The following is a 13,268-nucleotide window of genomic DNA, read 5'->3' on the forward strand; positions in this document are numbered from 1 at the left end:
TGTGGAACTGGGAATTGTGCACCTGGGTGGCCTCCTGGGGACAGTGGGTGACACTGGGGGTGGCACCGGGGCGTCCCTCCTGCTGGGGTTCCTGAGATCGGGAAGGAGTTTTGGGAGTGGCACAAAAGGTTGGGAATGGCTGGGGGGGGTTTTACGGGAGCATCCCAGTGTGGAACTGGGAATTGTGCCCCTGGGTGGCCTCGTGGGGACAGCAGGTGACACTGGGGGTGGCACCGGGGCGTCCCCCCTGCCCGGGTTCCTGGGATTGGGGGGGGGGATTTTGGGAATGGCACAAAAGGTTGGGAATGGCTGGGGGGGTTTTATGGGAGCATTCCCAGTGTGGAACTGGGAATTGTGCACCTGGGTGTCCTTTTGGGGACAGCAGGAACCCTGCTGGGGTTCCTGGGATCGGGGAGGAATTTTGGGAATGGCACAAAAGGTTGGGAGGGGTTTTTGGGAGCCAATTCCAGAGCATCCCAGTGCTCCCAGTTTGGAACTGGGACTGGGCACTGGGGTGGCCCTGGGGGAGGGCTGGGGGGTGCTCCGGGGCTGGGTGGGATTTTGGGAATTCTGGATCCGTGGAATTCCCAGGTGTGACCCCAGACTGGCCCCTGGGGTTTGGGGGGGGGGCTCAGGGTTTTCCATATTTTGGGAATAATGGGAATAATGGGAATGGGGAGAGTGGGAATAATGGGAATAATGGGAATAATGGGAATGGGAATAATGGGAGTGGGAGTGTGGAGAGGGGATGGAATGAGGGGAGAAGGGCTGGAAGGGGGGAATGGGAAGGGAGCAGGAACTGGGATGAGAGGGAGTGGGATAACTGGGATAAAAGTGGGAAAGGCAAGGGGAGAGGGGATGGGAAAAAGGGGGAGAAGAAATGGAAAAAGGGGGAGAGGGGAAGTGGTAAAAAGGGGGAGAAGAAATGGAAAAAGGGGGAGAGGGAATGGGAAAAAGGGGGAGAGGAAATGGGAAAAAGGGGGAGAAGAAATGGGAAAAAGGGGGAGAGGGGAAGTGGGAAAAAGGGGGAGAAGAAATGGAAAAAGGGGGAGAGGGGAAGTGGGAAAAAGGGGGAGAGGAAATGGGAAAAGGGCTGGGAACGGGGAGCAGGGAGGGCAGTGGGATCAGGGGGGACACCCCCCTGTTGTGGGGACCCCCTGGCAGGGACCCCCGGCAGGGCTGGGGACAGTGTGACAGCGCTGTCCCCCGGTGTCTCCGCAGGCCTGGGACCTGGGCAAGGGGCTGAGGCTGCCGCAGGTGACGCAGTCGGGGCTGCTGGTGCTGGCCCTGACCCTGCTGTCCTCGGCCGGCCTGGCCGCGCTGTGACAGCCCTGCCACGCCCGGGGAAGGTGACAATTGCTGCCCGCCCCACCCGGGGAAGGTGACACTTGCTCCCTGCCCCGGGGAAGGTGACACTTGCTGCCCGCCCGGGGAAGGTGACACTTGCTGCCTGCCCCTCCCGGGGAAGGTGACACTTGCTGCCTGCCCCGGGGAAGGTGACACTTGCTCCCCGCCCGGGGGAAGGTGACACTTGCTCCCCCTCCCCAAAACCGGGATGAGCAGAGCTGCCCCTCCTGCCCCGCCCCCCTGCCAGCAGCGCTGCGTGTCCCCTGCGGTGTCCCCACGTGTCCCCGAGGCCGGGACAATGCGGGATCTGTGTCCCCACGAGTGGGATTGGCGGTGGCAGCGGGAATGGGGCGGGATCGCAGCGGGACAAGGAGCTCCATTGAGGCAGCGCCCCACGGGGGTGGGTGACAGGTGACATCGCGCTGCCACCCCGGGGGTCCTCAGCCCCGTGGGAATTCCATGATTCAGCCCATTTTGGGGGAAAATCCCAGTTTTGGAGCCTGCCTTGCCCCGGGGAGGCAGCGTCCCACGGGGGTGGGTGACAGGTGACATCTCACTGCCACCCCGCTGCCACCCCGCTGTCACCCTGCTGTCACCCTGCTGCCACCCCGGGGGTCCTCAGCCCCGTGGGAATTCCATGATTCAGCCCATTTTGGGGGAAAATCCCAGTTTTGGAGCCTGCCTTGCCCCGGGGAGGCAGCGTCCCACGGGGGTGGGTGACAGGTGACATCTTGCTGTCACCTTGCTGCCACCCTGCTGCCACCCCGCTGCCACCCTGCTGCCACCCCGGGGGTCCTCAACCCCGTGGGAATTCCATGATTCAGCCCATTTTGGGGGGAAAATCCCAGTTTTGGAGCCTCCCTTGCCCCGGGGAGGCAGCGCCCCGCGGGGGTGGGTGACAGGTGACATCTCGCTGCCACCCCGCTGTCACCCTGCTGCCACCCCGGGGGTCCTCAGCCCCGTGGGAATTCCATGATTCAGCCCATTTTGGGGGGGAAATGCCAGTTTTGGAGCCTGCCTTGCTGGTTTCCTGGTGGGGAGGGGTTTGTCACCTCAGGCCTTGTCACCTGTCCCCTGGGCAATAAAGCAGCTCTGGTCCTCCAGCCACCGTGTCCCCTCCCTGTCCCTCACCCACGGGATTCCCCTCTGGCATTTGGGGAATTGCTGCTCCCCAGAGGAGCCCAAAACCCCAAAATCTGCAGTTCCTGGAGGAGCAGGGACGAGCCTGGGGGTTTTGGGGTCGGGTTTGGGGGGTTTGGAACCTTTGCAGAGGGACCCTCCCCCCCCAGCTCCGTGTGGGGAGGGATCCTGCTGGGAAAATCCGGGATTTTTGGGGGAGAATCCTCTCCAGGCTGGGATTTTTGGGGTGGCAGGAGGGCTGTGGGGGGTTTGATCCCATCCCAATCCCAACCCCAATTAATTTCCTAATTAAGAAATTAATTAGGAAGAGGAAGGGAGCAGGGCCGAGCCCTGAACCCCGAATGGCTTTGGGCTCATTCCAAGGATTTCCTGCATTTCCCAGCCTTTATTTCCCCTTTTTGGGGGGGCCCAGACCCTCCTGTGCCCCCCTGAGGGGTGGGACTGTCCCCAGGGGAGGGGACAATGACAGCAGAGCCACCTCCAGGGGCTCAGGAGCTGGGGGGGGGGCCAGAGCCGGGGGGATTTTGGGGACAGGGTCCCTCCCCAGGGAGATTTTGGGGACAGGGTCCCTCCCCGGGGGGATTTTGGGGACAGGGTCCCCAGCCATAGGCACTTAGGGGACAGGGCCCCTCCCCGGGGGGATTTTGGGGAGAGGGTCCCTCCCCGGGGGGATTTTGGGGAGAGGGTCCCCCCTGAGTGTTGTCCTCAGGTTTTGGGGTCTCAGGGTGGGGGGAGCCCCCGCTGGGACCCCCCTGGTCCTTTCCAGAAGGTTCCGTGTCCCAGGGTTTCTGCAGCTGTGGGATGGAGGGAGGGGGGGTCAGGGGGGTCCCCAAGGAGGGGACATGGGGTGGGGACCCCCCAAAAGGTCCCCAGCCAGGGCCAGGCCTGGGAGCACCCCCAAAACTGTGTCCCCCACACCCCCTGTCCCCATCCCCACGTCCCTTTGTGTCCCTTTGTCCCCACATCCCCCATATCTGTGTCCTCCCCCTTTATCCCCACGTCACCCGTCCCTGTCCCCCCGTGTCCCCCTGTCCCCCCCATCCCTCTGTCCCTGTGTCCCCCATTATCCCCCTGTCCCCCCACGTCCCTGTCCCTCACCACCTACTTTTCTCTCCCCACTCCTCTAATCCTACTTCCTTTTTGGTCAGGTCTTTAACCTGGCTGCTTTCCCAGCTCACAGCAACACCCAACAAATTAACTGCAGCAAATCAAAACCAGAAATAACAACACACAGAGCCAACAACTTTCATTTTTTTCCCTAATAACCACATCCCTCTCTCTGGGAGGGGAGGCTGCACAGATGCCAGCTCAGATTAATTTAAATATTTACCAATCCCTGTTTTTTTTAATTGTGTGTTTGTGTTCTGTTTGTGTCCCATAAAATACCTGGTGTTTTGGGCGTACCCCGTTTGCAGGGTGCATGAGATCACACTGAAAAAATGCAGTGAAAAACATTTTCATGCCACGACACATCAAATAGGATTTTGAATTAAGATTAAGATTTTTTCCCTCTCTTTTTATCTCTGAAGTTTGGGTGAAAGGGTCTTCTTTTTCTATTTCTTTTTAAAATTCTTTCACTTAACTGGGAAGAAAAAATGTCATGGAAATCCTTTAAAAGTTACTTTTGCTTTATCTCACCATGTCAAACATCAAAGGCAGCTGTTGGTGCTGATCAGAGCCCCCATTAGTGTGTGTTTCTGTGCTGTTGGCTGGATGGTGGTGTGTTCCAGCAGGTAGGCAGTGAGCAGGGAAGAAATCCAGAGTCTGGAAGCCAGAGCCAGCTCTGAACTCCCGACAGTGGCTCTGCTCCTTTCCCTGTCTGCGGCTCCCACGTTTTTCCCCACCTGTTCCGTATTTCCCAATTTTTTCCCATTTTCTTCAATTTTTCCCACTTTTTTTTCCCATTTTCCTCACTTTTTTCCCTATTTTTCACTTCTTTTCCCCATTTTTCCACATTTTTCCAACTTTTTTCCCCATTTTCCTCACTTTTTTCCCTATTTTTCACTTCTTTTCCCCATTTTTCCACACTTTTCCCACTTTTTCCCCATTCTTCCCACATTTCCTTCACTTTTCCCCATTTTTCCCCATATTTTCCACATCTTTTCCCTTTCCCCCTATTTTTTTCATTTTCCCCATTTTTCTCCCATTTTCCCCCCCTTTTATTCCCTTTTTTCCCAATTTTCCCCCTTTTTTCCCCCTTTTCCCCATATTTTCCCATTTGTTTTCTGTTTTCCCCATTTTTCCCATTTTTCCCATTTATTTTTCCTGTTTTTTCCCTATTTTTCCCATTTATTTCCCTTTTTTCCATTTCCCTTTTCCCCCCTTTATTTCCCCATTTTCCTCTTTATTTTCCTTGTTTCTCCCCATTTTTTCCCATTTTTCCCCATTTTTCCCTCTTTTTTGTTTCCCCCCCCCCATTTTTCCCCTTTTTCCCCCTTTTTTTCCCCCTCTTTCCCCTCCCCCACCTGCCCCGCCATGTCGCGTTGCCCGGCAACCGCCGCGAGCGCCCCCTGGCGGCCGTTACGGGCCCTCCGGAGGGGCGGGGCCAAAACGTCACCACTGAGTAACCACGCCCCTTAAGCGACCCCGCCCTCCCTGGCTCCGCCCCCCGGCGGGTCTCGGTGTCGCGACAGGCACGGGGACAGGAGGGGACAGAAAGGGACAGGGGCAGGAGGGGTCTGTCCCCATTGTTGTCCCCATCCCTTTCGCCATTTTTGTCCCCTCTGTCCCCTCCCCTGTCCCCGGATGGGAACTGGGAATGGGGGATGGGAACTGGGATTGAACTGGGAATGGGGGATGGGAACTGGGATTTGGGTGGGGGGGCGTAAAAAAAGGGGCCAAACTCCAAAATAAAGCAACAAAACCTGGGGAGAGCGGAGCGGGGATTTGGGGCATTTTGGGACATTTTGGGGTTTTTGGGGCTCGGGGAGCCGCTGCTGCCGTCACTGTGTGGGGCTGGCTCTCATTGTCACTGTCGCTGTCGCTGTCCCCGCGGTGCCCCCGCGAGGGAGCTCCGGGAAAGGAATTTTTGGGAGGATTTCAAGGATTTTATGGGATTTTGGGGGGGAATTCTGTGTGATTCTATAGGATTTTGGGCGGTTTTAGGGCTTTTTGAGGAGCGCGAGCCGCTCCTGCTGTTGCATTGTCGGACCGGCTCTCGCTGTCACTGTCACTGTCGCTGTCCCCGCGGTGTCCCCGCGAGGGAGCTCCAGGAAAGGAACTTTTGGGGAATTTCAAGGATTTTATGGAATTTCGGGGGGAATTCTGTGGGATTTTGAAGCTTTTTTGGCTTTTCTTTCGATCTTCTGGAGCCGCTCCAGCCGTCCCTTTGCCGGAGCGGCTCTCGCTGTCCCTGTCCCTGTCACTGTCGCTGTCCCCGCGGTGTCCCCGCGAGGGAGCTCCAGGAAAGGAATTTTTGGGGAATTTCAAGGATTTTATGGAATTTTGGTAGGAATTCTGTAGGATTTTGTAGGATTTTGGGCGGTTTTAGGGTTTTTTGGGGCTTCGGGAGCCGCTCCTGCCGTCACTTTGCCGGACCGGCTCTCACTGTCACTGTCCCTGTCACTGTCCCTGTCGCTGTCCCCGGCGGTGTCCCCGCGAGGGAGCTCCAGGAAAGGAAATTCGGGGGAATTTCAAGGATTTTATGGAATTTCGGGGCGAATTCTGTGGGATTTTGTAGCTTTTTTTGGCTTTTCTTTCGGTCTTCTGGAGCCGCTCCAGCCGTCCCTTTGCCGGAGCGGCTCTCACTGTCCCTTGTCCCTGTCACTGTCACTGTCCCTTGTCCTTGTCCCCGCGGTGTCCCCGCGAGGGAGCTCCAGGAAAGGAAATTTCGGGGAATTTCAAGGATTTTATGGAATTTCGGGGGGAATTCTGTAGGATTTTGGGCGGTTTTAGGGTTTTTTTGGGCTTCGGGAGCCGCTCCTGCCGTCCCTTTATCGGACCGGCGCTCCCTGTCCCTGTCACTGTCGCTGTCGCTGTCCCCGCGGTGTCCCCGCGAGGGAGCTCCAGGAAAGGAAATTTTGGGGCATTTCAAGGATTTTATGGAATTTCGGGGCGAATTCTCTGAATTTTGTACGATTTTGAAGCTTTTTTGGCTTTTCTTTCGATCTTCTGGAGCCGCTCCAGCCGTCCCTTTGCCGGAGCGGCTCTCACTGTCACTGTCCCTGTCACTGTCGCTGTCGCTGTCCCCGCGGTGTCCCCGCGAGGGAGCTCCAGGAAAGGAAATTTCGGGGGAATTTCAAGGATTTTATGGAATTTCGGGGGCAATTCTGTGGGATTTTGTAGCTTTTTTTGGCTTTTCTTTCGGTCTTCTGGAGCCGCTCCAGCCGTCCCTTTGCCGGAGCGGCTGTCTCCGCCGCCCGTGTCGCTGTCGCCGCGGTGTCGCCGCGGTGTCACAGCGCGGGGCAGGTGACCTGGTGGCGCATGCCGTCGTTGCAGAGCAGCGCGGCCGCGCGCTCGTCGCTGTCGCCGTGCTGGCACTGCATGTAGCTGATGCCGTGCGGCGAGTACGAGTGGTGGGCGCAGGCGGCGCAGGGCCGGGGCATGGTGCCACCCGTGCTGCTCCTGCGGGGACAGCGCGGCGACACCGCGTCGGGTGGCACCGCGGGGCGGGGGTTGGCACAGCCCTCGGTGCCACTCTGCGGTTGGTGGCGCTCACTGGCACCCATTGGTGGCAGTCGGCGCCCTGTGCCACCCACCCCTGCTTGGTGGCACCTCTGGGTGTCCCTCAGCGCCCTGTGCCACCCACCCCTGCTTGGTGGCACCTGGTGGCACCCCTGGATGTCCCTCAGTGCCCTGTGCCACCCCTGTGCCCGCTGGCACCCATTGGCACCCCTGGGTGTCCCCCTGTAGTTGGTGCCACCCACCCAGTGCCACCCAGTGTGTCCCATTTGTCCCCAGCAGTGCCCAGTAGCACCCAGTGGTGCCCATCAGTGCCCAGTGCCAGGCACCAGTGCCCAGTAGAGCCCAGTGCCAATCACTGGTGCCCAGTAGAGCCCAGTACAGCCCAGTGCCAGTCTCTGGTGCCCAGTAGAGCCCAGTGCCAATCACTGGTGCCCAGTAGAGCCCAGTGCCAGTCTCTGGTGCCCAGTAGAGCCCAGTGCCAATCACTGGTGCCCAGTAGAGCCCAGTGCCAATCACTGGTGCCCAGTAGAGCCCAGTGCCAATCACTGGTGCCCAGCAGAGCCCAGTGCCAGTCTCTGTGCCCAGCAGAGCCCAGTGCCCCCGTGCCCCCCGGCACCCACCGGCAGTCGCTGCAGGCGCGCTGGCACTCCTTGCGCTGGTAGCGGGCGATCAGTGCCCAGATGAGCAGCCCCAGCAGGCTGAGGAGGAGGAGGGAGCCCAGGATGGAGCCCACGATGATGCCAGCCTGGCGCCCGCCTGCCCCGGGGACAAGACCTGTCACCGCCGGCCTCCGCCGGCTGCCCGGGGACACAGTGGCACCCAGGGACACCGGGTGGCACCCAGGGCCACCACAATGCCACCCAGAGCCACCCAGGGCCACCACAGTGCCACCCAGAGCCACCCAGAGCCATCCAGGGCCACCCCAGTGCCACCCAGTGCCACGCCAGTGACACCCAGTGCCACCTTGGGCCACCCAGGGCCACTCAGTGGCACCCCAGAGCCACCCAGAGCCACCACAGGGCCACCCAGTGCCACCCAGAGCCATCCAGGGCCACCCCAGTGCCACCCAGTGCCACCCCAGTGCCACCTTGGGCCACCCAGGGCCACTCAGTGGCACCCCAGAGCCACCCAGAGCCACCACAGTGACACCCAATGCCACCCAGAGCCACCCAGAGCCATCCAGGGCCACCCCAGTGCCACCCAGTGCCACCCCAGTGCCACCTTGGGCCACCCAGGGCCACTCAGTGGCACCCCAGAGTCACCCCAGTGACACCCAGGGCCACCACAGTTCCAGTCTGGAGTCACCATGGTGCCACCCAGGGCCACCCAGGGCCACCATGGTGCCAGCCTGGAACTTAGGGACATCTTGATGCCACCCAGAGCCATCCCTGGTGCCACACAGGGCCACCCCAGAGCCACCCAATGCCACCCCAGTGACACCCAGTGCCACCCTGGGCCACTCAGTGGCACCCCAGAGCCACCCCAGTGACACCCAGGGCCACCACGGTGCCAGCCTGGAACTTAGGGACACCTTGATGCCACCCAGAGCCATCCCTGGTGCCACACAGGGCCACCCCAGAGCCACCCTGGGGAGCTGAGACATCCCAGTGCCACCCTGTGTCACCCCCAGTGTCCCCAGTGTCACTTATGGGGAGCTGAGACATCCCGGTGCCACCCTGTGTCACCCCCAGTGTCCCCAGTGTCACTTACGGGGCCCAGAGCTCAGGTTGAGCTGGCACACCCCAATGTCCCCAACGTCCCCAATGTCCCCAGTGTCCCCAGTGTCCCCATGTCCCCAGTGTCCCCAGTGTTCCCAATGTCCCCAATGTCACTCACGGGGCCTGGGGCTCAGGTTGAGCTGACACACCCCAGTGTCCCCAACGTCCCCAGTGTCCCCAGTGTCCCCAATGTCCCCAGTGTCACTCACGGGGCCCGGGGCTCAGGTTCAGCTGGCACACGGAGTAGCCCACGCGGTTGGTGACACGGCACTGGTAGGTGCCAGCGTGGGCACCCGTCAGGCTGCGGATCAGGAGGTCACCGGGGGCACGGCCTGGCACGGCACAGGTGGCACTGTCACCTCGGTGCCACCCGCGCCCCCCGCAGAGGGACACGGGGACACACAGGGACACGGGGACACAGGGACACACAGACAGGGACACACAGGGACATGGACAGACACATGGACATGGACACAGGGACACAGAGGGACACAGGGACATGGGGACACAGAGGGACACAGGGACACGGGGACACAGGGACACACAAGGACATGGACAGACACATGGATATGGACACAGGGACATGGGGACATGGGGACACACAGGGACATGGACAGACACATGGACACAGGGACACAGAAGGACACACGGACATGGGGACACACAGGGACACAGGGACACACAGACATGGACACACAGGGACATGGACAGACACATGGACATGACACAAGGACATGGGGACACACAGACATGGGGACACACAGGGACATGGACAGACACATGGACATGGACACAGGGACACAGAGGGACACAGGGACATGGGGACACAGAGGGACACAGGGCCTGGCAGGGTGCCCGAGGGCAGGGACCCTCTAAACCCCCCCTGGGCCCCCCAAATGCCCCTTTGTGCCCCACCCGGGGGTCCCTGACCCACCTTGCAGGGTGCCCGAGGGCAGGCGTCCCCCCCCGTAGCCCTCGGCCAGCTTTGCCCACTGGTAGCTGAGGGGGGCCGTGCCCCCCCGGCTGAAGCAGCGCAGCAGCACCGACCCCCCCTCGGTCACATCCCCCTCGCTCCAGCACTGCGGGGCCGCCGGCTTCTCTGCTGGGAGGGGACAGCGTCAGCGACAGCGACAGCGACGGGGACAGCGACGGGGACAGCGACGGGGACAGCGACAGCGACAGCGACGGGGACAGCGACAGGGACAGGGACGGGGCAGGGGACATCGCGACAGGGGCAGGGACGGGGCAGGGGACATCGCGACAGGGGCAGGGACAGCGACAGCGACGGGGACAGGGGCAGGAACAGCGACAGAGGCAGGAGACAGCGACAGGGGCAGGGACAGGGGACATCGCTACAGAGGCAGGGACAGCGACAGGGGCAGGGGACAGCGGCAGGGACATCGCGACAGAGGCAGGGACAGAGACAGCGGCAGGGACAGCCCAGGGGACAGCGACACGCGGGAGGGGGACGGCGACACCGGCAGGGACAGCCGAAGGGGCAGGAGACAAGGGACAGGGACACCGGGGAGGGGACAGAGGATAGGGGACAGGGAGGGACAGGGACACCGTCAGGGACAGCCAGGAGAGAAGTGGGGACAGGGACAGTGTCAGAGCCACCGGGGAGGGGACAGGGACCGAGGACAGCCAGGAGGGGGACAGGGGACATTGTCAGGGCCACTCAGGGGGACACCATCAGAGTCACCAGGGGCCACCCAGGAGAGGGGACACCTGGGAGTGTGGGGGGACAGGAGTCACCTGGGTTGGGGGGACACGGGACACTGTCAGGGCCACCTGGATGGGGGACAGGGGACATTGTCAGGGCCACCAAGGGCCACATGAGAGGGGGAGAGGTGACACTGTCAGAGCCATGAGGGGCCACCCAGCAAGGGGGCCTGGGGGTGGGACAGGGGACACTGGGGGCCACATGAGAGGGACACAGGGGACATCATCAGTGCCACCAGGGGCCACCCAGGAAAGGGACTTGGGAGTGGGACAGGGGACACTGTCAGTGCCACCAGTGCCACATGAGAGGGGCACAGGTGACAGTGTCAGTGCCACATGAGAGGGGCACAGGTGACAGTGTCAGTGCCACATGAGAGGGGCACAGGTGACAGTGTCAGTGCCACATGAGAGGGGCACAGGTGACAGTGTCAGTGCCACATGAGAGGGGCACAGGTGACAGTGTCAGTGCCACATGAGAGGGGCACAGGTGACAGGGGCCACCCAGCAAGGGGGCCTGGGGGTGGGACAGGGGACACTGGGGGCCACATGAGAGGGACACAGGGGACATCATCAGTGCCACCAGGGGCCACCCAGGAAAGGGACTTGGGAGTGGGACAGGGGACACTGTCAGTGCCACCAGTGCCACATGAGAGGGGCACAGGTGACAGTGTCAGTGCCACATGAGAGGGGCACAGGTAGGGACTTGGGAGTGGGACAGGGGGCACAGGTGACAGTGTCAGTGCCACATGAGAGGGGCACAGGTGACAGTGTCAGTGCCACATGAGAGGGGCACAGGTGACACTGGGGGCCACATGAGAGGGGCACAGGTGACACTGCCAGTGCCACATGAGAGGGGCACAGGTGACAGTGTCAGTGCCACATGAGAGGGGCACAGGTGACACTGGGGGCCACATGAGAAGGGCACAGGTGACACCACCAGTGCAACATCACCACAAGGAACCAAGGCCACCTCGGCGCGTGGCGGGGAGGGGACAGCTGACACTGGGGGCACGGCGGTGGCACAGGGGGCGTGCTCTCACCTTGCACGGTGACAATGACCTCGTGCACGGCCACCGTGTTCTTCTTGACGCGGCACTGGTAGGTGCCGGTGTCGCTCTCCTGCAGGTCGGCCACGCGGATGGAGGCGTCGCGCTGGCTCGGGTCCGTCTGCACGAAGGCCACGCGGTCCTGCAGCCCCGAGCTGCCGTAGTTCACGTGGTGGTCCTGGTAGGACAGGAACTGGGGACACGGGGACAGGGGGACAGCGTCAGCGCCGCCTTGGGGACGCGGCGGGGCTTGGGGGTGGGGGTGGGTTGGGTTGAGTTGGGTTGGGTTGGGTTGGGGTTAGGTTGGGGTTGAGTTGAGTTGAGTTGGGTTTAGGTTGGGTTGGGTTTAGGTTGGTCAGGGTTTGGGTTGGCTTAAGGTTGGTTAGGATAATGGTTGGGTTTGGGTTGGGTTGAGTTGGTTTTAGGTTGGGGTTGGGTTGAGTTGGGTTGGGTTTAGGTTGGTCAGGGTTTGGGTTGGGTTAAGGTTGGTTAGGATAATGGTTGGGTTTGGGTTGGGTTGAGTTGGTTTTAGGTTGGGGTTGGGTTGAGTTGAGTTGGGTTTAGGTTGGGTTGGGTTTAGGTTGGTCAGGGTTTGGGTTGGGTTAAGGTTGGTTAGGATAATGGTTGGGTTTGGGTTGGGTTGAGTTGGTTTTAGGTTGGGGTTGGGTTGAGTTGAGTTGGGTTTAGGTTGGGTTGGGTTTAGGTTGGTCAGGGTTTGGGTTGGGTTAAGGTTGGTTAGGATAATGGTTGGGTTTGGGTTGGGTTGAGTTGGTTTTAGGTTGGGGTTGGGTTGAGTTGAGTTGGGTTTAGGTTGGGTTGGGTTGAGTTGGGTTTAGGTTGGGTTGGGTTGAGTTGGGTTTAGGTTGGGTTGGGTTGAGTTGGGTTTAGGTTGGGTTGGGTTGAGTTGGGTTTAGGTTGGGTTGGGTTGAGTTGGGTTGGGTTTGTGTTGAGTTGAGTTGGATTTGGGTTGGGTTTGGGTTGGTTAGGATTTGGGGTTGGTCAGGGTTTGGGTTGGGTTAAGGTTGGGTTGGGTTTAGGTTAGGGTTAAGGTTGCTTAGGATAATGGTTGTGTTTGGGTTGAGTTAAGGTTGGTTTGGGTTGGGTTTGGGTTAAGGTTGGTTAGGATAATGGTTGGGTTTGAATTGGTTTGGTTTGGGTTTGGGTTGAGTTAAGGTTGGTTAGGGTTTGGGTTGGGTTGGGGGTAGGGTTTGGGTTGGGTTAAGTTGGTTAGGATTAGGGTTGGGTTTGGGTTTGGGTTGGGTTTGGGTTGGTTTGGGTTTGGGTTAGGGGTTAGTTAGGGTTTGGGTTGGGTTAGGGTTAGTTGGGTTGGGTTTAAATTGGGTTTGAGTTAAGGTTGGTTGGGTTGGCTTAGGGTTAGGGTTAAACTTGGTTAGGGTTAGGCTTGGGTTAGGGTTAGGCTCAGCTCTGGGCCTGCCTGTTCCTGCCTGGCCCTGCTCGTCCTTCCCTGTCCTGCCTGTCCTGGGGCTTCCCGGCCCTGCTCGGACCTCTGTGTCCCTTCCTGTCCCTGCCTGGTCCTTTCCGGTCCCCGTGTCCCTTCCTGTCCCTGCCTGTCCCTGCCTGTCCCTGTCCCTGCCTGTCCTGTTTTTCCCTGCCTGTCCCTGTCCCTGCCTGTCCCTGTCCCTGCCTCTTCCTCTCCCTGCCCGCCCCCCTC

General features: G+C 60.3%; 2 protein-coding genes across 3 annotated transcripts in view; one reads left to right on the top strand and one right to left on the bottom strand.

The window, feature by feature from the left end:
* Positions 1-2,450, top strand: part of SDHC (succinate dehydrogenase complex subunit C) — an 11,698-nt gene extending 9,248 nt beyond the window's left edge. Inside the window, exons 4-5 of one of the 2 annotated variants that reach the window (XM_041409916.1) lie at positions 1,222-1,349; positions 1,410-2,450. In XM_041409916.1, the coding sequence (XP_041265850.1) occupies positions 1,222-1,326 (105 nt within the window). In that variant the 3' untranslated portion in view covers positions 1,327-1,349; positions 1,410-2,450. The remainder of the gene's footprint in view (positions 1-1,221; positions 1,350-1,409) is intronic. The other variant, XM_041409917.1, reaches the window with a different exon arrangement.
* Positions 2,451-6,663: 4,213 nt separating this feature from the next.
* The window catches only part of LOC121338727 (V-set and immunoglobulin domain-containing protein 8-like), a gene marked incomplete at its 5' end in the record, with an annotated part of 7,949 nt that continues 1,344 nt past the window's right edge, over positions 6,664-13,268 (bottom strand). The window contains 5 exons of the mRNA XM_041409925.1: positions 6,664-7,050; positions 7,731-7,866; positions 9,038-9,160; positions 9,763-9,927; positions 11,591-11,789. Of these exons, the coding sequence (XP_041265859.1) occupies positions 6,879-7,050; positions 7,731-7,866; positions 9,038-9,160; positions 9,763-9,927; positions 11,591-11,789 (795 nt within the window). The remainder of the gene's footprint in view (positions 7,051-7,730; positions 7,867-9,037; positions 9,161-9,762; positions 9,928-11,590; positions 11,790-13,268) is intronic.

This window comes from Onychostruthus taczanowskii, unplaced genomic scaffold (genome assembly GCF_017590055.1).
Source record: "Onychostruthus taczanowskii isolate IOZ18803 unplaced genomic scaffold, ASM1759005v1 scaffold314, whole genome shotgun sequence".
Lineage (NCBI taxonomy): Eukaryota > Metazoa > Chordata > Aves > Passeriformes > Passeridae > Onychostruthus > Onychostruthus taczanowskii.